Source organism: Lonchura striata, chromosome 2 (assembly GCF_050655825.1).
Source record: "Lonchura striata isolate lonStrDom1 chromosome 2, ASM5065582v1, whole genome shotgun sequence".
Classification (NCBI taxonomy): domain Eukaryota; kingdom Metazoa; phylum Chordata; class Aves; order Passeriformes; family Estrildidae; genus Lonchura; species Lonchura striata.
In genome coordinates this window covers 18,957,139-18,982,509 of record NC_140704.1, presented here as the reverse complement: position 1 = coordinate 18,982,509, position 25,371 = coordinate 18,957,139, and the positions used below count along the sequence as shown (strand labels likewise).

The following is a 25,371-nucleotide window of genomic DNA, read 5'->3' as shown; positions in this document are numbered from 1 at the left end:
ATAAATTAACAACATAATCCACCACACTAATGTGTGCCTCTTCTTGTAAAGTCAATAAAAGCTGCTCTGCTTACAACACAAATGAAATCAAACCACAAGATATTCCACTGAGCACATCTCTCCTGCTGGGAAAAGGATGACAAATTGAACATTCAAAAATGTACAAAAGGCTGTATTTCGTAATTCCTCACATTGAGAAGAGAGAATGTAGAGTATTTAATGGCCTACTTAAATTAATTTTTTCAACTACTTTTCAGAGACTTTTTCTACACTTCTGTTTTCCAGTAATGTTTAGGAGTTCCAATGTTTAGGAGATACAAGCTACAGCTCTAAGATGACTAGTTGCAACCACATCCAAAAAGTACCTTTAATGTTTAAAAGGTCCCCTTCAATACAGAGTCTGAAAAAAACTACCACCATACCGTAAAAGCTACCATTCACATGGTATTTTTGAGTATTTAACTCTTTCAAATTTCCTTCAATAGTCAACATTTATGGCAAGGCTGTTTCAGTTACTTGTCTTCACTTTTACTAGTCAGTCCTCAAAACAATGTTCCAGGACATGAAGAATTCTAGCCCCCCCTCAGAGACATGTATTGTTTTACAATACACTGGCCCATTAGCTTTACATAACTAACATCCCCCGGGTAAAAAAGTATTCAACTACAACAATAACAGGCACTCTGCAAACAAACTATATAATGAAAGACAGTTTTCTTCAAGTATTTCACTTTAAAAATGACAGTAGAAATTACATTCTGATTCTGCAGGAACTTTTCCTTTTGAGTGTTCAGTGCATTCCTATTTTAAGGTGTGACTTTTTGGGGGAACTACAAATAACCATTCTCACAAGTTACACTGGAACAGAAAAAAATCTGTTACAGTTAAATTGTCTCATTGAACGAAAATGCCCAAAATAAAAATTGCAAGCAATACATATACTGAAATGAACAATGTAGCTCCTTCCAGCACATTTCAGCTAATATGCAACAAAAACGGGAAGACAACACAATTTATTGATTTTTGCTTTGCACTTACAGTTGTATTTTTTCAAATCCACAATTTTTTATGTTTATGTGAAAGTAGGCATGCATACAGTTGGGAAGAAAGTAAAAGAATCATTTTAACCTTAACTTTCACAGTTCCTATGTAATTATGTTGCATAGGAATATGTAAAACCATATTTTTAAAACATTACTCTTACTGTGCTACTGTGATAACAACAAAGCACCAAGGACATAAATCTAAAATAAAACTGTAACAGTCTACACTAAAACTATCAATAAACTAGTCAAAGCAGTATCCTTTGTTGTTGTTCTTGTTGTATATAAGGAATATAGATGTTTCTGGTAACATACAAAAAATTTTAAATTAATCTCTATATTGGGTAATAAAAAAAAACTGTAAATAAGAAAGTTCCTCTTTTAAAGGTTTCTCTCAAAAACGCATAGCAAAAGAAGCATCATTCACGGAACCAAAGAATCTTTTTCTTAAATTTTAAATACTTTGTTTAAGTATCCATTCTAGCAATATATTCATCATACATGTGAGTACAGAAGACATCGAGTTCCAAATGTCACTTGGTTTATACAACTAAGTTTGATTTTACACCTTCAGAGCAAGAGTAAAAAGTTTGGCAGATACACCATCTGTTTTAGAGCTTGAGAAAAACACCTTCTAGAACAATCATACAGGAAACACAATCCACAGAAGATAAGGAATTAAATTCAAAATAAGTTAGATCTATACTGACAGACTTTGTAAGCATCTTAACAGTCTTGGGAAGGTTTGGATGACTCATTAATACTTTCCAGGGCAATATTCAACACACATGTTCTGGACAGCCTTTCTAACATACTGCTTGATATGTTAAAGGGGCAGAACCCAAAATATTAATTCAAGTCTATATAAAAAAAGAAACAACACATTTATTAATAAAGCCCAAATAAAATTAAAAAAACACATGCCTAAGAAGAAGAAAATTAAAAATTGAGACTACAACAGCTATAAAGTCTGTTTGTTACAGTGTTCCACAAGGCAAATTAGTACTACAAACTTCTTTTTAACTTTCTCCCACACCTCAGGAAGCAGCAGTTTCTCACATCCAGCTGCATGAATGCACACACCATTCTTAATATGATGTGTGATTGAGAAACTACTTTTTCGGGGTTTTTTTTAGAAGAATTGTGATCAAACTTTTTTCCAAAAGGACCATTTCCTCTAAAAATGATTATTCTTCAGAAGCTATAGGGTAGAACCCAACTATATTACAACTCCAGCGCTTGAAAACAATGTATTTTATCTGCTTCTACATTCATAGGTTCTTGTTTGTAAATTATCATAACACTAAATGTAAAATACAACTATAATAAAATTAATATATGAAAATATTGAAATATTGTCCATATTAATTATATAGTAGTTGTTTGGCAAAGTACACGTAAGCAAAACAAGTTTAACTGACAAAACTGAATACTTTGTCCCTGAAAGCATTCTATTACTACAAAACCAACAAAGATACTATATAGATTCTTACAGAGGGAAAAACAATTGTTCAAACTGGCAAATTCATGCAAAACATCTCCTAGTAAAAAATTGTTCCACTGGAAAAAAAAAATTAACAGGTACAAAATTAATTAGTAATAATTATTACTATGAAACATTAATCTACTAGACAGCCAGCTTTAAAGATCTGTTTCAAGTCTGTTCCTGAACATCCAGTTCCAATTTCTTTGGTATTAGCTGTTATAGTTACTATGAACTGTGCTAGTAATCTGTTGTCCCAGTTGTGAAGTACTGCCTTGGTAGCAGTCTTTCTGTGGATGCACACCAAAGAGACCCTTAAACATTGACACAGCACACCCAAGATGTGTGCAAACAGAGCAACAAGGGAGACACACCTGTCCCACAGCAGGGGCAGTGCTCACAGCACATCAGATGCCAAATTACTGACACACCTGGGGCTTGCAGTGGAGCTGAGAAACCTGCTTTGCCAACAAAAAAATGGCAGAAGAAAACTGAAGTGGCCTGCTTTTGTTCACCAAACTAATTCCGTCAGAGCCTATGTCCTCTCAGAACAAAAGTGACAGGATGGAGGCTACAAAAAATGGGGAGCTTCCATTTTCCTCAGGGTGAAATAAGTAATTAGAGAAAAATAATCATTTTTACCCTGTTTCCTTCAACTTCTAAAAGCCCATTACAATCTCCTCCTTATCCACATCCAGCCTAACAAGCTTAAATTTTCATTTTAATATATTGCATATGCAGTATTGTTCTGCATAAGAGACTTAATATGTGATTGCCTTTTGGGCAGTGAGAGACTCCTGCTGCTGACCCAAATGAGGCTTGAAACAGCAGCAGTAGCATGGTCATGAAAATTAAGCATTTGATCAGTGTAAGAAATTGAATGCTGCTCTTTTAAGTCTCAGCTCCACAAAGACAGGAGTCATCCTGAAAGCTCTTTAACACAGGAATAAATACACAGCTGGATCAGATTCTATTCAGGCTTTAGAATATCTTTCCAAACTTCCTGACGTAACCAGTGGAGAAAACAATTATTTATAAATAGGGCTAAATTTTTCAAGTTTTACAAAAATATCCACAGGTACTGAAGTAGCTTGGTAGCCTGTAGAACAAATCTCTTTGTAGAACTCTTACATTTCAAGTCAAATTCAAAAAATAAATCTTTGGTTATACTAAACTGCTCATAATTAATAAGTGCAAAACATCAATAGCACCAATCTAAATTATCACTGCTCAGAATAACCATCTCCATCTCAATGGAAAAAAAAAAAATGTTTACAATCTGAATTGGTGAATTAGACCACCAAAAAAACTAAGCATATTGCACTTTTCATTTTCACCTGACTCTCACTGCACTTCATAGTTTCCCCTCAAGATTTTCGTCTTTCTAGAGGCACTATTTGGTAACTTAGCTTGGTGTACTGAAATATTTTTCAGGGGGCAAAAAACTGAGAAACTGTATTTTTTCCCAATTGTCATGATATTTCTCATTAATTCCTAACTTCGTAACAATCACTTCACTACATGTTCCCCAAAGCCAGATGAAGTCATCAGTGCCTGTAGTGGCAATAAACCAATTCATATTTCCTATTACAGTATCTCCTATTCTGAATATTCATTTATCTTTAAAATAATTATAGAATTAAAGGAACTCAGACTGACCAAATAGTCTGCAAGAACTGAGACCTGACTGTGTGGTGAAGTATGGCATGGACTAGACTGACCATTAACTCAATCCAAGCTCATCTACTTCGTCTTCCTTTTTATCCTTCCAGCTTCTTCCATTCTTTTAATGTGGATTTCCAACATTTCTGACACAACTCTAATAGAAGCAAAAAAGCAGTATCAATAGTGAGGTATCTGGAAATGTCTGTTTCATCTCCATTTTGATCTTCAGATCAAAATAACCCAAAAGCTCTTGACAGGATTCATGATGTCAGACTATTCCTAATCAAACACTCAAAAGTGCAACTACCTCAGAAAGTTTGCTATTGCTAAACTGAAAAGTTCAACCAACATTTTTATAAATTATTTCTCTTTCCCATCGACCCTTGTTTTCCCTGGATGCATCCTCTTTTTTTCCCATAGTGTAAGCAGACATCCCTGTTAAATGAGATGAATTCTGGGGAAATGACTAGAGTTATCATATTTCAGACAATATTATTCTTCTAAAAATGTATTTTGATACTTTTTTTCTTCCAGACTGGCTTTACCTTTCTCTATTACTCCTAACATTTTCATGCTAATGACACAGTGTTCAAATAATGTGCTAATAACTGTTCTAACAAGCTTCACCTCTTTTTTAATCACCTGACAAATTCCTACCAACTACTTCAAAATATACTACTACTTCAGACCTTCCTACTTCAACTACTTCAGACCTTCCTCTGTTACAGCATAATTGTAACTCCAAGCCCTCTAAGAAGCTTTGCTTTGCAACATCTGTATTTCCAGGCAGGTTCTTTAAAACATGTACTGGCACCTCCCTTACAGCAGCAACACACCAAGCATGCTGCCAGTTCTAACAGTGTCAATCATCTCCTGATCAAACATTTACTGAGCACTTCTACAAGTCCTCATATTGGTCCCTTTTCTTTTGGTATGACTGAGCAAATCCAGTCAGAAATGTCTTCCCTTCTGCATTTGCAGATACACAGCCAATACTCTGCAACATAACACCCAACTGTATTGAATGTGTGCCACTCTACACTGTTCAGCAGAAATAGTCCATGCTTTTTTATTCAGACCATTTATTTCCTCTTGCCACTTTTCCCCTCCACAAACTTAGCCTCTTGCATTTTAATTAAGTCTGAAAATCAGCATCTTTTTTATTTAAATTTTTCCCTAAGTATTTCTATATATAGTTTTCTCATATCAAAAGGAATTGCATTGCAAGTATTGAATTCTTCCAGAGTAAAACTGGAACAGAAGAAAACAAAAACATCTATTACCACTTGGTTTGCCAGGTTTAAAAAAAATACCTGAAGTATAACTAAATCAAAACACACCACAACTTTATTTTTAAATCTGTGAAATTGGTATTACACCAATATACCTGCAAGAAAAAATGACTGCCATTTAGAGAGGAAGAACATGATGGACTACCTCCACACATTTTCTCTCCTAAGAAGGGAAAAATCACAGCGTGAATTTTTTAAACTGTGAAGCATGAAAGGAAATTTGTCCAGTATCCATATAGTTCTACATTTTTAGAAATCCTCTGTAAAGAGTAACTATGCACTTCCCAGAAAAGCCTTTGCAATATATGCTTAAATAACAACTGGCCAAATGACAATTAGTTTTTCATTTTTAAGCTGCTGTAGTCTCCTCTCAAATGTGACACTAATGGCATGTTTTTGTGCCCTCCTCATACTAAGATGTGATGAGATCAGTTACCACCACAAAATTAAAGCACGACCAAGAACAGAAGTTTTTGGAGAAGGAAAACAGGAGACAAGGGGAGGAGGAAATACAAGAGACTAAAAACTCTGCACTACTTATCAGCCAGACTTTTGCCCTGGTAAAAATGAAAATTAGAGAGGCAACATGAAGAGAAAGCAAAGTAAAATAGCTTGGCCAACTCTGATGTAACATCTACTCCAACACCAGAAGACAGAGGGAGGCAGAGAGAGAAGAAATTTATTGATCTGCAAATTAAGCAGAATTAATTGCAGGGATTTTGTTTTCCAAAAAGCTGCAATATGAGATGGCACAACTGAAGGCAACATGAACTGGCTGGTGTTAGTTATAACTACAGACCATTTATTCAACAAATACTTCACCCACCTCTTCTTAGGGCAAACCTGTCCCTTGTGAGTCCTGCCTACTGTTGTCTCCTTTTCAAGGGACTTCAACGTGACACAGCCAAACACTGCCCTCAGTGTAATTTCCACAATCCCTAAATTTAGCAAGTTTCTATAAGCACACCACAATATTCAAAATTATTAAAATAAAATAAAAGTAATAGACTACTTAGCCAAGATAGTTTATTGTCTGGATAATTACAGTAAGCTTTCACTGACATTGCATGTAAACAGCAACACATGCTGCTTGACACTGAGCTGACTGACATGATGTTGTCTTTCTCAACTGGCAATCACCAGCCCTAAAAAATTCAAAATTGTATGAAAGATTGCAACATACACTTATTTTTCTTCAAGCTTTTTAAAGCAGAGAGAGCATTTCAGGACAGCAGGTTTGTTTGCTACCAACAGCAACATTAGCAGAGTGGCACAGAACTTCAAAATTAGCCAGGTGAAAATACCTAAGTTCTTTGACAAATATGATGTGAATTTCTTTGCTTTAGAACATTTAAAACCCCAAACAGTTAAACCACAAAGCTGTTATCAAACCATACCATCAAGACTTCACAGGCTTGTTACAACTGGTTCCAAAACTCAAGCCACACAACTAAAAGAAGCAAATTATGTGGAATCATAAAATTTCATCTACAGTCCTTGTTCTGTTGCCTTAATTTTTTAATAAATATAATGAAATTAACTTCATCAACCTTTAGGATTGAGTACAGAAAGCAACACTAAGAAGACTGAAAATTATCTTTAAGCATCAACAGTTGCTGAAAGACTAGCAAGCAAAGAAAAACTCTCTTACTGAAACTGTCTCAATAATCACAATCCCCTGCAAATATTTCATGACTAAAAGTGCTGAGGATATGCATATGTTCTTCATTGGAGAAATTATCTGCTATCTACAATGACCAATAATTATAGATATTTAAAACACACATTTACTTGAGCCAAGACAACAACAGGCAACAGGTCAGGATTCCACACAGCAAAGCTCAGTCAAATAAAATTAAATGTATTATATTCATCTGTGTATTTTCTATTTACTTGTCCCAGCTAAATAACACCCTAAGTAATACTAAATTATAATTGTGCTTTGGATCAACACCAGGGGCAACAACATTTTACCTACAGGTAAAATATTAAAACATTAATTGCAAACACAACCTTATATTCACATCAGGAACTAGACACGCTAGAACTGGCTCAATGAAATATGAGAATTCACCTGCTCTGAGAGAAAAGGTAACAATTTATCTCCCTTGGGGTCGGTTTTCTACTCCACTTGGACCAGCAGGGAAGCAGGCTGGCTGCACTAAGCTCCAGGTCACCATGGGGCTCTCCACAGCGTTCCAGGATGAAAACCAAGGGACCTGCTGGAGCTGACAGAGTCCTCTCCCTGCACGCCCACCATGCAATTCATACATGCAGATCTTGACCAAACGTGAAATCAGGACATGGCCAATTAAACATGTTGAAACAGAACCCAAGAAATGGGTTTGCATCCCATTAATTAGATGCAGTCACAGCAATAAAAAACAGCCCAACTCTTCCCAAGATCTGAGTGTCAGTGATGATTATTCTTTAGCAATTCCTTTGCAACTAACCACCATCTGCCTTATGCACATTATTCAGCAACTCTGACAAAGTGTTCTTATGTGCCTTCTTGGAACAGTTTAAATATATGCATCAAACATCCTTAAGAGACTTAAATGTATTTTGCCTAAGAAGCTCCTGCAATTGTTCTAGCAAATAGGCTCAGCTTTACATTATTGGATACCACCAGTAGTAATTTGGACTGAATACTAAATTATCAAAAAAAGATAACACGGAACTGAACAGCAGGAATGTATGTTTCTTCTAACTATAGCTGTCCCTTACATTTAAGCAGAGTCTGCATAAATATCCATGACTATGCTATTTAACAATTTTACTTTTTCTCACACAGAACTCAATGCTTGATCTAGCACTCTATGAATAGGTAGAGAAGATAAAGTAGTTCTCTGATTGATCACTGCTCACTACAGAAGGGAAGGATGCATCAGACCACGGTGGTACATACTGCTCCAAATACCCTCCCAGGCCTTCAGGTAGCAATCTGGGTGATGAAATAAAGATTATACTTATTAAATTTGTGATGTGCTCCCAGGCTTTCTGGTGGGAGGGTTGACAGGTTGATAGGAGGGCGCTGTAAGCACATTAGAGAACAAAATTAGAATATAAAATGAACTTGACAAATTGGAGAAGCAGCCTAGGGGAAAAAAGGAGATTTAGCTCAATGAGAACCAAGTAGAAGATTCTGTGTTTAGCCAAGAACAATTAACTGCTCAGATAATGGATAATAACCACTGCTGAGGTTGCAATTCTGCATAAAAACATAGCCCACAAAAATCCAAATATAATTTAACAACAGTTCAGGTTTTACAAGAGAAAAAATTAAAAGGCAAAGACTGTACTGGGATTTAGGAGAAAAATTATGCACAAGTACTCTTATTGTTGTACCAGCTCTGGTAATGTCCCATTGGGCACTGAAATAAGATATATACACTTTGGAAATAATTGAAGGTAAAGAAACAAGAATTAATACAAAATACAGTCCATCAGGATGAGAATAGTTAGAGCTGTTTTGTTTAAAGAAAAGATTGCTGAGGAGAGACAAATGCTTTCAAATACTGGAGTTCGTACTCATGCAATGCTGAACAAGAAGTAATGGACTTTAAAGATATAAGAGTCATTGGCTCTGAGCTGAGACCCTTACCAGCTGTCTTTCTAGCAATTCTGTTATTTCCATTATCCATTTAATATTACATTTTAACAGGAAAGTCTTCAATACAAAAAGCTAACAAAGTGCTTTGCTTTCTACGATGGTTTGCAAGGGAGTTTATGGGCTGCTCCTTTTCCAGATAAGATGAAGAATTTGAAAAGCCTGTTTATTCTGTGCACTGTCTTTACTGCAACTCTTAGAAGTTGCCTCACTAGATTTCAGGCTTATTCACTCTGCTTCTTACATAAATTTTTTTCTTCCTGACATGTTTAAATTGAGAAATAACCACTTGCTGAAATCAATACTGAAAACTAAGATAATGCTAGCTATTTTTAGTAAGAATAATATCACACTTCTAGTCATCATCTTGAAATTTTCTCACTGGTAGACAAAAAAAGAAATAAACACTCATGTTTCAGAGCTAAAATCAAAGTTCTACACATAAGTTCACCTTTCAAGACAATGGATTCCACTTAATGACCACATTCATCCACTGACTAAAAGCAACTGCTTCCATTTTCCAGACCATGTGACTCACCAGAAAGTTGTACCATGTTCTTATCATTGCCAAGCTGATATAAAATCACTTTTACATTTTTTTACCCCTCCCCTAGAGTATCCTAAATTGTAGGGTTTGACTGCACTTGCACCTTGAAGCTGTAGCACTTCTAGCAACATCACAATATTTCAAATGTATTTGAGTATCGATTTCCTAATGGCACCAATTACAAAGAAATTAAATCTAGGAAAAAAAAATAAAAGTGATTATAAGTTTTGCTTCGTGACAGTAATCCACACTAAGACTGATGACAGTTGATTTAAATTTTAAGTTATGTAATCATTCCATATGGTGGCTGTCATATATAAAAACTTGAATGAAACTACCCCGTGTGCAGACAATTAGCAAAATTTTAGATACTAAGTATTTCAAAAGAATTTATTGCAATTGTGAGGTTGTTTTGGCAATCTTTATATCAGATTTATGGATCTTGAAGCTATGAAGTTTGCAGAAATTAAAAAATATGTCTCTGTTGGATGTGCTCACACACAGGGAAGTCAGTCTGCATCAGCAGGTAAAGCTAATGCAGAGAGCATATTCCAAAAATATGCATTTCAGCTTCTACATTTTGCATAAAAAGTAGTCTTGTGTTTTGGTCTAGTGAAATCTGTCAAAAGGAGAATTTATATGAACATCCATAAGAATAAGTTACCATATAATCATCCTACATGATTCAATCATTTAACAAGCTTGAGAATACAAATGGTAAGTTGCCAAAACGCCATTCCTTTCCTTGCTTCAACTTGATTATTTGCAGCTGGAAAGGGTCAGCTCTGAGTTTGCAAAAGACAGCGATATCACCTTTTCTTCTTGACATTTCCACGTATATTAAACAAGTAATTAATAACATCTATCTGCAGATATTAAGGTGGAATAGGGATTCAGATCTGCATCAAAGAACGGTTCATTCACCTGCTTCAGTCAATGCATAGCACCTGGCTGAACTGCAAAATTGTCTGAGCCCTTCATTTCATCAACATTATTTCACAAATCAGGCAGCAATCCAGAAGCATGGCAGATCTAAATCAGAATGGAAATAAAAGGCAAGACTGAAGTCATTAAGGCAAACCCAGCAGTGCCCATGTGCTGTGCATCTACAAGCCTCAAGAGGTTGTATATGAGACCTTTCGGATGAAATGTGAATGCAAGTGAAGTGAGAAACACCTCTGTACTGCTCAGAGGTCCCACCTGAGATAAAAGCACCATATTGTAAACACTACACAAACAAGCAGAAGCAACTATCTTGATTGAAACAGATCATGAATTATGTAAACAATAAAAAAGAGAGGGAGGAGAGAACAAAGTTGTTCAAGCTTTTCTCTGCAAGAGAACTGAAAGGTATAAAGGAGACAGATCATGAAAATTCCATGATCCAAAGGTTATTCTTTTCAAAGCCATACTGTACACATACGCACAAAGTTTTCCCTTTATCCTTGCTGTAAAATGTTACATAGATCTACAACTTCCAGAAGCTACATCAGTAGCCCAGTCATTACTTTTGGTACCAGTGTCTCTTTATCACAAGGAAGGTATACAAGCATTTAGATGGAAATGTGGCAAAATGTCTAACAAAAAACTTGCCTTTAAAAAAAGCAGGAGCCTCCATTTACGAATACTTCTGCCCTTTTCTAACAGTCACCAAATTAAAGTACTTTGCAATATATTCCTTCTTGTCCTTGCTAGTTCCTGTTATTATGTCTGATCTCTTTCCACCAAAAATATAGTCGGAACAACCACAGATGAGCATTCTGTTATATTAAAACAAAAACAATTATGTTTTACAATTAAATATTTTCTGATCTTTACCAGTAAAGTAACAAAATTCATTCATTTCAGTCCCTGAACAAACAAAAGAGTGGACGATTTTAAGACCAAAGTTCAAAATACATTCAATAAACTAATCTGACCAGCGAATTATCAAAGCACGTACAGTTATTATTAAAGGTACATACTTTCCAACTTGTCCTAATGAAAAACTAACTATGACTTCCAAACCTGTTTAACAACTTCATGGCATTCCTCTCCCATTCTAATTAGTACATACTTCTTCACTTTTATCTACTAATTGCACTCTTATCAATGGATGGCCTCAATAAACAGTTTAGTAGTAATTACTCTTTGTCAAGTGTTTGTAGGTGTTTGTATGAGTAAATTTATATTCTTTTCATATTTTATGATCAAGCAGTATTTAACATAAAAATGGATTTTCTTCTTACTAATAAAAGCAGAATAAAACACATCATAATTTGAAATACTGTAATGGTGTCTGCCTTGCAAATTAGTTACCTTTGAGATGCAAAGATTCTTTCAAAATTTAAACCAACTGTATTTTCAAAACACAGTTGTGCACAAACATCTTAGCTGTCCTTTGAAGAATATTAAGGTTTGTTGAAACCACAAAGCATGCCCTGGTCTTCCCTTCATGGTTCCACAGAACACTTGAAATTATTTGCACTATATGATTAAGGCTTCTCATTTAAAAAATAGGGGGCGCATAAAACCCCACCAAACTTTAGTTTACTAAAAGTTAAGAACAAAATGCACATTGTTGATATTAAACATTATATTTTGTCTCTCTTTTAATGGAAAAAAATCCCCATTTTTTAAATGGTTTTACATTGCTACTTCCCATTTCATACATCAGGTTTGAGAGACATTTCAAAAGTAGAGATTATTTTTTCAAGGCTCACTCTCACAAAGCTCATTAAAGCAACTGCCAGGAAGAATAGCATCTGAATGGTACATAACAGATCCATCCGTCATCCTTACTCCCCCTCATCCATCAACAGAAGGACACACCACAAGCCATAACTGCATATATGAAAAACTCTCCTGCAACAGAAGTTAAACAGCTTGGAAACCCCCATGTATCAGCATGGAGGAGATTTTATAAACAAACAATCTTATTAAGAACAAGTAAGTTTCCAGCTAGATGAGAAAGATCAAGCAATTAAAGTATCATCACTGAAATTTAACCATCAAAATAGAAGTAAAAGGCACCTATCAGAGTTATAATCACTCTGCATGTAAGCCTGCACTTCAACTCAAACAGTGCCACATGCAGGGTCCCATCCAGGGCCAGCACTTGAGGTTAGGCTCAGCTTGTAGCATTCCACCTGCTGGAGCAGGACTCCCTTCCTACAGGGCTCTCTCCAGCCCGTGACACTGGCAACAGACCACAGCTAGGAGAGGTCTAATGCCACCCTTGCACACTCTGTGGAGCACTGTAGGAAAGCTAGGAAGTTACATATGTTAACTCCATATGCTCCTAAGGCAATCTAAGTACAACTGTGCACGCTGAAACAGGTGTTTCAAGTTTTGGCAGCACAGCAGATTTATAACATAATTTGTATTTTAGACACTGACTGGATTCAATTTTAGCCTGAAAGAAATTACCATATGCTGTTAAACATTTCTGTTATGGCCAGCCATAGACTTTGTACCTCAACATCAAACAAATATTTTAAGTATAGAAGAATATTTCTAAAGAAAAATAAAACATGTCCATAGCTTCAAAACTCTGTCTCTTAAAACATGTTTTAAGTACATAAAGGTGAAAAGAACAGCAATATACAAGTTATAAATAAGATCACATTTGAATCCAAAATCTTAAGAGCTATCCTTCTAAAACAGCATATTATAATGGTTTCTAAAGATTAAAACACACTGAAATGCAATTAGCAAATTTTAGAAGCATGGTACAAATAACAATAAGCAACTATTTTTCTCTGTATATCAAATACTCTTCTGCAGTATTTGCAAGCCAGGTATCAAAGCACACTTCAAAATCCACACAACAATAAATTCTAAAAGTTGAATACAATATGAGTATACCAGATTATAATCAAACCAAAATTAACCCATTTTCTCAATCAAAACCTAAGAACATAGCAGAACAGAATGTAGCAGTAGAATCAAGAATTTTGTAAATACCTAGCTTAGAAATATGAGCTATGTGGAAAAACTAACAATTTTATAAATAGGTTGTCATGATTTCTAACAGGGTATTATCTCTGTAACCTATACAACCGAGAAGCACTTTGTTTTCTTATTACAAAATGCTGATCAGGTCCATAACCCTGAATAGAGAGCTGCATAATGGACAACTGTAATCCAGCATTGCCAATAAAGAATGTAGCAGGAGTCAGTACTAGATACACACTTTCTGGGAGAAAAAAAAACTGTATCCTCAGCTCTGATATGAAAACACTGCCTAAACACACCATAATCAAATAGTTTCATCTTCTATCACACCAATTCAAGTAGAATACCCCATCTGAAAAGATACTGAACTGCTCTAAACTGCACTGCTCTCTCTAGATTAAGTTTTTACAGCATGACAATACCTATTTGACAATATCCACAGCCAGGTTTTCTTTTCATGTGCATTTCTGCAAGACTTGACATTTACAATACTTACGCATTGCAATAAGGTTTCTTTTCATATCCTTTGTAGTTATTCATGTTCAGAGCCATTTTGCAAACTTCACAGTGGAAACATCCTTTATGCCAATACTGTAAATAAACGTAAAATAGAATTACTTACGGTATTGATATTTTGAAAGCAGTGTTAGGTTACAGTAAACCTAAAAACACAATTACTTGTCAATATTTTGGCCATGCATTATAGGTCTTTTAACTACATCAAAATAATTACTTTTACATTAAACCAAAGGTACTTCTGAAACACCCTGAGAAATGTAAATTCTCTGCTAAGGTGAATGCCAAGACCCCTGCATGCTGACCTTGCCAAAATAATTTTAGAGATAACTGAAGCAGGAGTTAGACATTAAAAAAAAAAAAAAAAAAAACTATGCCGCTTGCTAAGAATGCAATACTACGCGAATGCAATCACTAACTAATGTGACGGCTGGCTTTTAGGTGCGCCGCACAGACACTAAATTTAGCTCATAATACGGCATTTTCCTCCGGTGGCTTCTACTGCCTCGCCTTTCCGGGGACGGTAATTTGGCGCATCTATCACAGCCTCACTGTTGTTATTTACGGAGCCACCGCGCTGCGCTTTAAGCGGTGCCAGCGGGGGCACCCCGCGGGACGGGGCTGCCGCCGCCCCGGCCGCCGTCCGCGCCAAGCCGGCCATGGCGCCAGGGGCAGCCGAAACCGCCCCAGCTCGGGGAAACACCGGCAACTCCAGCCGGGAAAGGGCCGCCTACAACTTCATCCCTCGGGGAGCCGGGCACCGTCATTCCCGGGCGGGCACCGCAGGGCGCCCCGGCGCTGCGGCCCCCGCTCGCCCCGCGCCAGCGCGGTGACACGGCGGCTGCCCCCGCCCGCGGTGGCAGCGCGGATGCCGGCGCAGCGGCGGCCCTTGAAACGCTGCAATTGCCACCTGCCGGCTCGCCCCGAAGCCCCGCGGCTCGGCCCTGCCCTGCCCGCCCCACCGGAGCCGCGGGGAGCGGGACGGGCACGCCCGGGAGGCGCCGTCCCCGCGACCCCCCGCGCCCCAGCACCTTGTCCAGGCAGTTGACTTTCTCGGTGGGATAGACCACTTTGCCACAGCGGGCGCACTGGGGGTTCATTTTGCGGCTCCTCTGGGGCGGCGGCTCCGGCGGGCGGCGGTGGCCGAGGTTGCGGTGCGGCGGGCTGCGCTGGACGGGGCCGCGGGAGGCCGATCTACCATCCCCTGCACTGGCGGGGACGCCGGGGGTCCTCAGCGGCGGCGGGCGGGCGAGGAGGTCATCGGCGGCGGCTGTGGAGGAAGCGGCGCTCCAGCTGACTGCGGCTCGGCAGCATGTGCGAGTGGGCGGGCGGGGAGCCGGCGCTGCCGCCCCCGCCGCTCGCCGCCCGCCCCCGCCGCCTCCCCCGTGTGCCTGCGCGCTCGGCTCGCCGCGCCGCGGGCTGCGTGACTCACGCCGAGCCCCGCGCTGCAGCCGCAAGCCAAGCCAAGCCCAGCGGCGCGGCCGCAGCGAGGGGAGGGCAGGAGAGGAGGGGAGGGCGAGCGCCGCGCCGCAGCCGCCCCGAGCGGGGCGAGATGGCTGCGGGGTGTCCCCGCTGCGCCTCCGGGCGCACCTGCCCGGGACTCGCCGGGGCGGGGCCGGCCCCACCGAGAGGGAGGGAGGGGGAGATGGAGATGGAGATGGACAACGGGAGCGCGGGGCAACGACGGCGCTGCCGGGACCGCGGGGAGCTCGGGAGCTCCCCGAAGTGAGGCCCGAGGCCTGGCCGTGCGCCCCTGGGCACCTGCCGGCCGCGGCCTCCCGCCCGCTGCACACGCAGCCCCGCATCCACCCGCGGGTGCGGGACGCCTGTGCTTTCCCCAGCCCTGCGCCCCGATGAGTGTTCGGGCGCGGCGTCGCAGCCTTGCCGGGGCTGAGTCTCGCCGGGTCTCACCAGCGGTCCCGCGGGGCAACCGAATCGCAGCCGGAATGGCAAATGCCGCTCCTCGGAGCAGGCTCCGGGCAGTCATTTCTGACTTGCTCTGCAGCGCTGTGGAGCGGTACAGCAAGAACTCATGCGGTTTTTCTTCGCTGAGGACTTCTTTAACTACCTGGAATATAAACCACGCTGAGGAAAGCACTTAAGCCAATGCAGCGCAGCCTTTTCTGAGGGTTTTTTTCAGTAGTGCAACACTCTGTGGGGCTCACAGCAAGGACAAATTCTGCACATACTTGGGTGTTATTAAGTAATCAGAATGCAGTCAGCTAAACTGGAATAGTTGGCTATAATTCTGCCTTAGCAACCCAACTTTTATTCACTGACTGTTTAAAGGCACAGGGAGAAACAGTAATTTCGTTGAAATTTATAATATATGTGATTAAATGAGAAACACCTAATCAGGCTCTAAATATTACATGATGGAAGTTGTAAAGCTGCCTCTGCCTCATCTAGCCTGAAACATCTGGCACCCGATGAAACTCAATGTTGAGATGCTGGCTGTGCTGCAAGCAACAGGAAAGCAGATTTGCAGGTAGTCCTGTAAATGTTTGTTGTCTCCTGTGGCCGTCTCCTGCAGTAGCAAATAGACAATGTGCTGACCAGCCCCGTTTCTGTTCCTGTAATCTACATGCTGGTCCTTTTCAAAGCCAGTGCTAGAAACCTGCAGTTCTCAAAAATCCTGAAGCAGATCTTTTTCTTATTGTTGTAGTTAAACAAATTACCTTTGATATGGAATTTAAGATTTGTCTGTTCCTCATTGACAATAGCATGATTTTCACAATTTTTTCACAAATACCTTGAGGTCAAGTTGGCTTCGGTCTAAGGTTTCCCAGACAGAAATAGGTGCACAAACACCCTGCAGTGGCAGTGCAGTGATTCTCATCCTTTGCTACCTCTGTGCTGTACAGATTACCTTACACTCTCTCTTGGGCAGTCTGACTGGCTGTGAACAATGGCTTTTATTCAAGGAACTCTGAATGCTAGGCATCCGAGTATGCTGATAAAGGAAACTTGAATACATGGCTACTCAGTGTTTTCTGTGGGAACTGTTGTTTGGGGATCTGTCTAAAATCCAATCTGAGTTGAATCAGGCCCAACACATAGGTAAGCAATCTCCATTCTGCAAAGGCTACACAGTAGGGAGGAACAGCAAGTCTGTACTGGGATGGAGACTGATTTAAATTAATCTCAAATAGAAGGCAATGAATGTTACCTATGCAGAAAAAAAAATCAGTCTTAAGTGATTTAATTCTTTCCTAGCTTAGATTCTACCAATGGCTTGTATGTGAAAAAACTCCGTAGCCCATTAGAAATAACTAGAGGCATCAGTACTATGAAGTCTTTGAGATAGAGGCTTCATTCCTGGAAGTTCCAGATTATTAACATCCCAGCTAGAGCCTTCTCATGCAGACAAAAATAATTTAGTTATTACTCTCAGTATTATTCTCAATGAAATCCATCACCTTACTCTTGAAGGAAAAGCTTCTATTAACCTGAATATCAACACTAAAAATGGAATTGTATCAATAGAATACCTGCATTTGGATCTGAATTGAGTGTTTCAGCAGTATGAAAGCCTTCCAATATTGTTTCAGGATCCTTTTGTTAACTTTAATTAGTTTTCTTCAGAAAGGGGAGAAACTAGTGTCTGAATCACGGTCTTCATTTCCACAGTACGGGTCTCTTTCCTCATCATCACAACTTTTTTCTGCTGCTACTGTAGTGAAAATGGGTTCTTTTGCTCCGTACAAACCATTAAAAGAGAAAAATCTGTTTCACCCATGATAGTGAGAAAGCAGTCAAATGTTACTCATCAGTATCCTTTTTCTGGGTAGGTAATGGTGCAATGGTAAAGTCTAGGAAAGCAAAATACAACTCTGCAATGTCACTGACTAAGGGTGTAAATTAAAGGCTTTGAAGCACAGAAGGGCAAAGACCTTGCACTCTAAAGAGCTGCTGCTACAAGCATGGAGCCTGTGGTAGGTGGTGGACTTCTAGACAGGTTCCAGCATTGATTCCCAGATGGTATGTGTTGCCAAGTTGCAAGTGGCATCCCAAGATTTCAGGCTATTATACTTCTTTCATCTGGTGCATTTCAGGGCTGTTATCTAGCCTAGATAATTGAAAAGTGTGTGTTTAGCTGAGCAGTATAAACTACCAACACTTGCAAATAGATGTTTTTTCAGCATGCCTACTGTGGCCAAGTGCAAAAGACCCTCTGGGGCAGCTGTGTTACAGCATTAGAAATATAACTAGGTAAAATGGTGATTACAAAAGTTCCTACTTCTATGGCATTTTGTATTTGTTTTTTTGTTTCCAGTGCTCCATTTAGGTTGTTTGGTTGATAAACATACCGATGTGTGCTGCAAAAAAACACCTAAATAATTACAGTGGGAGGTATTTCGCATGTTGATACTGAATTTTACCTGAGACAGAAAGGTTTCAAAAACCTGTTAAACTAGAAGGTTACCCTGTGTTATTGGAGGTGACTTGACAACACCTTGAAAGAGACACCTCATAAAGGCTTGCAGGTATCTTAGGTTTATATCTAGTTCTTCTAAAAGGTTGCTTGGGACTTCCTCAGCTTTCTTTCCCACAAAATAGATTGCTTACAATCCATCTCCCACAGCTGGAGTCTAGACTTGTTGGAGCAATTGAATGAACCTAAAGCATGAAAACAAAGCCTTCTGTCTTGCAAGTTACCATTCATTTCCTAAGCCATACATAAAAGCTCAGAGGAAGTGTTTACTACCTTGAGGATCACATGAAGATATGTTCTTTTCACCCAAATTTCTACATCAGTCTGCTCATGAAGTTATGGTTGTATAAAACTCTATTGGACAAAATAGGAGTTCATGTAATCATAGTGATGTATCTTCTTTCCATGGCAAATAATGTGGCTTTCTTTTTATTCAGAAACATCTTTTTGAATTTACATTTTTGGGGGGAAAAAAGCTGTAGGTAGTGTGCTCCAATTAACATCTGATGCCCCCCATACAGTGTCATTATTCAGTAATTTTTCTGGAATAAATTTGCCAATATGTACTTAGACCCTGATGGACTGTTTTAAAAATATTGTTTGGTGTATTTCACTGATTTTTCACACTGTTGGTCTATTCTTTAAACAGGTATAAAAGGTGGCATAACTGAAAAATGAAGATAATGTACGAAAAATACCATTTTCTTATTGTAACAAGCACATTACTAGTTCTAGCAGATAATAGGCATTGTGCCATGTTTAAGTGGAAGGATGATCTCAGAGTTAAGGTGCTGCATGGAGAATTGCAGATGAAGTCTCTAAGCAGTACGGCAGTACAGATAAATAATACTGCGAGGGGTTTTGTGAAATTCTGTGGCTGTCCTAAATTATGTAGGAAGGGAAAACATTAAACCAAAATGTTGGTTGGCACAGGAATCGGCAGTCAAATTTTTGTCCCTTACTGTTTGAGCTTAGGCTTAGCCACTTAGAAGAAGAAACTGCATGGTTACATTTCAAATAGAAGCAATGTAATTTTAATGTGACCTTGTTTAGAGCTACCCAGGGTGCTGTTAGAGAAACGTGCTTTTAAATTCTCGGCTGTGAAAGGGTAATTTATACTTTCACATACAAGGATTGGTGGAAGTGTGTTTTCAACTTTAGCTGTAGAGAAGCTTCCTACCAAAACCAAAGCAAACCTAATAATGGTTAGACTTTATTATTCTGTGCAATATGATCCAAAATTCACTCTGAAGTGGAATCTCAATGTGCATTTTCAGAATTACTCAATCCTTAGCTGCTCAGATTAATCTAATAGGGTAATGAAATACTGGAACAAAAGTGGTCATTCAATCAGCAACAGTGTTCTCAGGATCTCCTTTCTTCACACAAAAATCATGCAAACTTGAATATTGCATCTCACAGCAGCTATATACTTAACAAATATATAAAAATGTGATAATGATGAGTCAGTGCAATTTATGGGCTCATAGAATAGGCTGAGTTGGAAGGGATCCATCAGGTTCATCAAATTTGACTCCTGGCCCTGTGCAGGACATCCCAAGGATCCCACCATGTGCTTGAGAGCATTGGCCAAACACTTCAACTCAAAAAGGTTTGGTGCTGTGACCACTTTCCCAGGAACCCTGTTTCAGTGCTCAGCCTCCCTCTGGATGGACTACAGAATTGCCTGGAGGAAGGGGCTCTTATTCTCTTAGTATTAATGTTACAGTGGAAATTTCTATTTCATGTATGGGGGCAAAATTTTGCCTTATCAGTTGGATGCTTCAGGATTCCTGAATTATAATTTCACTTCATGATATGAAAAAAAAAAAAGCTTAGTAAAAATGGGCCAGTTAATTGAATTATGCTGAGCAGAAACTTGTTACTTAGCTCATTTGATTTTGTTTGACCTTAGAATTAGCTGATTTATGGGCAAAAAGTAGACTGAGAACTTCATTCAGGTGCAGGACTTGTTACCTTTGGTCATATGTATGTGTTTTTAAAAGGCATCTGGCATTAATGAAGCATATAGTCTCTGTAACTCAGGTGCACAAAGCAGGTGGAGTTCTGTAGATAGCAATACACAAGGTATTTTGAGAAATTGGCAGTGCATGCTTGAGTATCAGCTTAAAATATATATACATTATTAGAACTTCTTTTAATTTTCATAATTCCCTCCTCTTTGTTACAGTCACTGTGTTTTTCAACCCAGTTACAGCTCAGAGGATGTTCTAGACACATAAATGAATATCCTTAGTTTATGCATATTTCATTGAATGTGTTAGGAATTTTTTTATCAGCTCTGTCATTATGTCTCCAGTCAGAAAAACATAATGCTACCATGTTTTGCAAGAATAAAAACAAATTAATAAAAATAAGAATTAGGAGGGGATTTAAGGTCTACACGTTTTGCTTGATAAATTAACTATTTGTCATCAAGTAATTTATACAGGAATGAAAAGCTATCATCAGAGCTCTTGGAGAAGCTGAAGAAGATTGTCTTCTGTCAGCCCTACATTCTGTGCCAAGAATTAAAACTAATTGTTTTATCTCAATTCAAAGACATTTTCAAAAACCTTATCACTATAGACAACAAATCCAAAATAGTCAAAAGTCTCTATACTGAACTAAGGCTAAGGAAGGACAGAATGTTAATTATTCATTCTGTTTTAATAGCTATTACTATTACTAAAGCTACTTGGTTTTGCTTATGAAGATTAAACAGAACAAAAAGGTTATTAATTGTGGATATTGTTCATTGCTCTGTGTTAGCCTGAGAACAAAATAGGAATTTAGAGATACAGTTAGGGTCCTAAACAATCTTAAAACCTAATGAGAGGGTTCTGGTAGCTCTGAATAAAAGAAAACAATGCCATTATTCATACTCTTGTCTATGCAACCACTTTCCCATTATTTCCAGAAATAGTAGAGTAGCTTCCTGCCTAAATAAACAGTTCACATAGATAGAACATGGGCCCTAAAGCTTTTTAAAATAAGGTTTCCTTTATTTGAAGCTGAACAACATAGTGAAATACAGGAAGGGTTGGGCTGTGATTGGACTGAATTCTTTAAGTTAATGTTTTAAAAGGTTACGTGACCAGTTCAGAGTAACTAAATACACTTTGTAGATGGCCTGGAAGTATGGCCTGGCAGGGAGTACGCTCTCTCTATTGCCAGAAGAAATAGCCTCTTGTAATTAAGATACATAATCATTAACAAGCTTAACTGTGGACTTCAGAGGAATCTGAGTTTCCGACCCCTTTATGAAGATTTTTAAATTCTGCCTTCACAGTGCAGACCTGACAAATCTCACACATCAAGAGGGAGTCTCACACGTTTAGCTCCCAAACTCCCTCCCCTGCAGCTGGACCTGTTTCACACTCATTTGCAGCACTGTGCCACGCTGCTCACCCATTCTATAACCCATGCACCAGGCACAGCTGGATGGCCCAGCCTGCAGGCTGCCAAACAGTTCCAGCTACTGGGGGATATCAGGAAAAGATCAGCAAAGAGGAGCAGTAAGCACAATGCAGCATGACTGCATTGCTGAAAAGAACAATGCATTCCAGGGAATTCCTGGAAATACCAGCAAAATCCCTTTCCAGAAAGTAAGAAGTAAAATCTCATAGCTCAATGTAAGCATTTTTCCAATTTGTGTTAATTTTTAAAGTTTTCTTGTTTTGAACACAGCAACTATGAGTTCTAAGGCTATTAAATAATATATTATAATCTTTTAAAGCTATAATCTATAAATAAACAAATGGGAAAAAATTACATATCAGACACACTACCGGTTTAGGTCAGGAAGACAATAAGTAGTGATATTCTTCTCCCAGCAATAACTTGGCTTCTGCACCACCATTCCTGGTGCTGGGCTTGCAGAATATGCTAATAGAGTAAGAGAAAAGATGGAGGAAAATTCACCTTCCTAAACATACCTGCACATAAACTGATAAAAGCACAATAGTACCTTTAGGAAAGCCCATTTCATTTTGAGCTCAAATCAGACACTTTAAAGATGTGACTGAGTTGTTCCTTATATGTGAATTTTTTAAAACAGGTCTTCAAATGATAGAAAGTTTGGGAACAAATAGCCAAGACAAAGACCCAGCCTCCACCCTCACCACTGTATGGCTCTCTGGGACTCGAACAGCACCATTTCTGGCTTGGTGCACTGCTGCTTTAATTGAAAAGCCATGGAAAATAACTTGGAAGCAGTGTTCTCTCTCCAGCATCTTTTGGGTTGTATTTTCATAGACTTCTTTACTGGGCACAGAACAAGTTCTTATTTTAATCATTTTCCTAAACACAGAACTATCATATGGGGTTATTATAAGCATTAAATAGGGAAATACAGAGTTTATTTCTATTTATTTTAAATTAAGTAAAACTGCAATAGAAAACTAATAATCCATGGAAGTTTTTCAAATAGCTTGATTGTTTTAACTGATATAGTTGTGCTATCACTAGAAATTATTGTGCACATAGGAACTTTATTAAATCTATTTCATCTTTTTAGTCTGAACCTATTATATGTCTTTCCTCTTTGCGTGACACAACATAGGAAAATAGCAGACCCAATGTCACTGTCACAGAAATGATGTATGTTCCTTTTTTTGCATCATATGTTTGGACTTGCTTGTGAATAAAATTTAGAAGACAAGAAACAAAATTAATTGTTCCACCAAAAATTCATCTGCGTAGTCTAGACCTTAAGGAAGACTCTCAATAATATTGCATTTTGGAGGAGATCTTTTTTAGATATGATACAAACACGCACACAAAACAAAGAGGAGCTTTGAAAATGGACTACTTAACTTCTTTTCCTTCTACCTTAGAATTGCAGCTAGCATATTAACTCAAAAAGTAAATGGAGAGCAACATTTGACATAAACATAAATTAAATATTCTAACATGTGCTTGAGTATTTTCAGTGTGAAGTTCTCATTTTCCCTGACAGCTTTCTATGAATTATCTTAAATGTTATCTTAGGAAATGCAATTATTATATGGAGCATTAAGCAGAGCACAAATATTGGTACACTGCAGAGACACCAGTTAATTTTCTTTTGACTACTGAAGCATAAATAAAGGAAAATAGCATAGTTAAATGGTTCTAAAGTTACATAGTGGCAAGCAACAAATGAATTGCCATGTGGAGGATACAGTTTTGAAACATGATCCAAGATTGTGAAGTTACACAGTACAGAATATTTCATTCATTTAATTCATCTTACAAAAATCCTGTGGTGGATTCTGCTGTGTCCACCCCTTCCCTGCTGTAAACTGCAGACCAAATATTCAACCCAAACCAGGTTGGCTTGGTTGCAGGGTACATTTCACATTATTGTAAGAGTGACATACTTGGTCCATCAAGGGAAGGAGGAAAAACTTGAGATCTTTTTTTTAGATGAGTTTTTCAGAGCCTCTGCTGGTGTGACTCTCAGGCAGCCAGAGCTTCCTGCTCCTGCAGCAGCAATTGTATGGCATATCTCCTGCCTCACAGCAGAGGACTCTTGTATGAAGGATTAGCACCACAGCCTTGAAGTTACCAGCTCAGTCTTACTAAGAGAGCTTCCCAAATTAATCAGTGTGCCTAGAGCACCTGGTGTCCCTGGACTGCTGCGTTTGAGTCAATGTGTGTTGAAAGTCTTTACTAACATCTGTCTGAGTTTAAATACAATAGACTATTTAATTTTCACTAAGGAGGGGTTTCAGCATAAACAGAAAACTGTGTAGTTGGTTATGTGCACCATACACCACCCTTAAATTTCATTAGCTCCTTTCAAACACCAATTGATGTAAGTGGACAGGAAGCTACTGAGATGGAATTTTGCATAGGTATTATCCTTCTCTTCATCACAGTTAACTCTGATGAAAGGGAGACCAGAGAAGCTGGTGCTCAAGGTGAAGCTGCAGTGGCCATGAAATGTTCAAGATCCTTGGGACAGCAGGGAGGAGTCACAGCAAGCTCCCTTCATGGGACTTCTGGAGAGCTGAATTTGGCCTCCACAGGAATCTCCTTGATAAAGTACTAAGGGATATAAAGACCTGGAGAGAAGAGGATCCCAAGAAAGTTCATTGATATTCAAAGATCACCTCCTCCAAGCTCAGGAGAAATGCATCCTGAAAAAAATGAAGTTCAGAAAAAATGTCAGGAGCTCCTGGACAAAATCAAACACACAAAAAAAGAGGGTGGAAGCAGGGGCAGGTAGCCCAGGAGGAGTACAGATAGATTGTCCAAACAGCCAAAGATCAGGTTAGGAAATCTAAAGCCCTGATAGAATTAAACCTGACCAAGGACATCAAGGCCAACAAGGAAGTCTTCTAGAGGGACACTGGTGATAAAAGGAAAACTAGGGAAAATGTGGGCTCTTTCTAAAAGGAAATGGGAGTCTTGGTAACAGAGAACATGGAGAAGACTGAGGTATTCAGTATCATTTTTATCTCAGTCTTCACTAGCAAGTGCTCCAGCCACAGCACCTGCATCACAGAGGGGAAAGGCAGAGACTGTAGACCCATTGTAGACCAAGTTTGAGACTATCTAAAGAACTTGAGAACGTGCAAGCTCCCAGTCTCTGTGCAACCTGATGAGATTCATCAGGGGTTCTGAGGCAACTGGTGAAGGAATTGACAAAGCCACTATCCATCATATGTGAGAAGTCATCATAATCTGGTCGAGTACCCACTGACTGAAAAAGGGGAAACATAACCCTCATTTTTAAAAGAAGAAAAAAAAAGGAAGACTCAGGGAACTACAAGCCAGTTAACTTCACCAGTGTGTGGAAAGATGATGGAACAGATTTTCCTAGAAATTATGTTAAACACATGGAAAATAAGGAGAT

At 38.8% G+C, this 25,371-nt stretch overlaps 1 protein-coding gene and 1 long non-coding RNA gene across 7 annotated transcripts in view; one reads left to right on the top strand and one right to left on the bottom strand.

Moving 5' to 3' along the window:
- The window catches only part of LOC146768136 (LIM zinc-binding domain-containing Nebulette-like), a 115,316-nt gene extending 99,848 nt beyond the window's left edge, over positions 1 to 15,468 (bottom strand). For 3 of the 6 annotated variants that reach the window (XM_085565822.1, XM_085565831.1, XM_085565844.1), the window contains exons 1-2: positions 15,124 to 15,467; positions 14,073 to 14,167 (exon numbers count right to left, since the gene is read on the bottom strand). In XM_085565822.1, the coding sequence (XP_085421948.1) occupies positions 14,073 to 14,167; positions 15,124 to 15,192 (164 nt within the window). In that variant the 5' untranslated portion in view covers positions 15,193 to 15,467. Of the gene's footprint in view, positions 1 to 14,072; positions 14,168 to 14,397; positions 14,797 to 15,123 lie in introns of those variants that run through there. The other 3 variants (XM_085565807.1, XM_085565817.1, XM_085565835.1) reach the window with 2 other exon arrangements.
- A 284-nt stretch (positions 15,469 to 15,752) lies between these two features.
- On the top strand, positions 15,753 to 23,199 carry LOC146768135 (uncharacterized). The gene is made up of 2 exons (XR_014951005.1): positions 15,753 to 16,580; positions 22,588 to 23,199. It is a non-coding gene; the product is annotated as an uncharacterized LOC146768135 (long non-coding RNA).
- Positions 23,200 to 25,371: the final 2,172 nt, after the last annotated feature.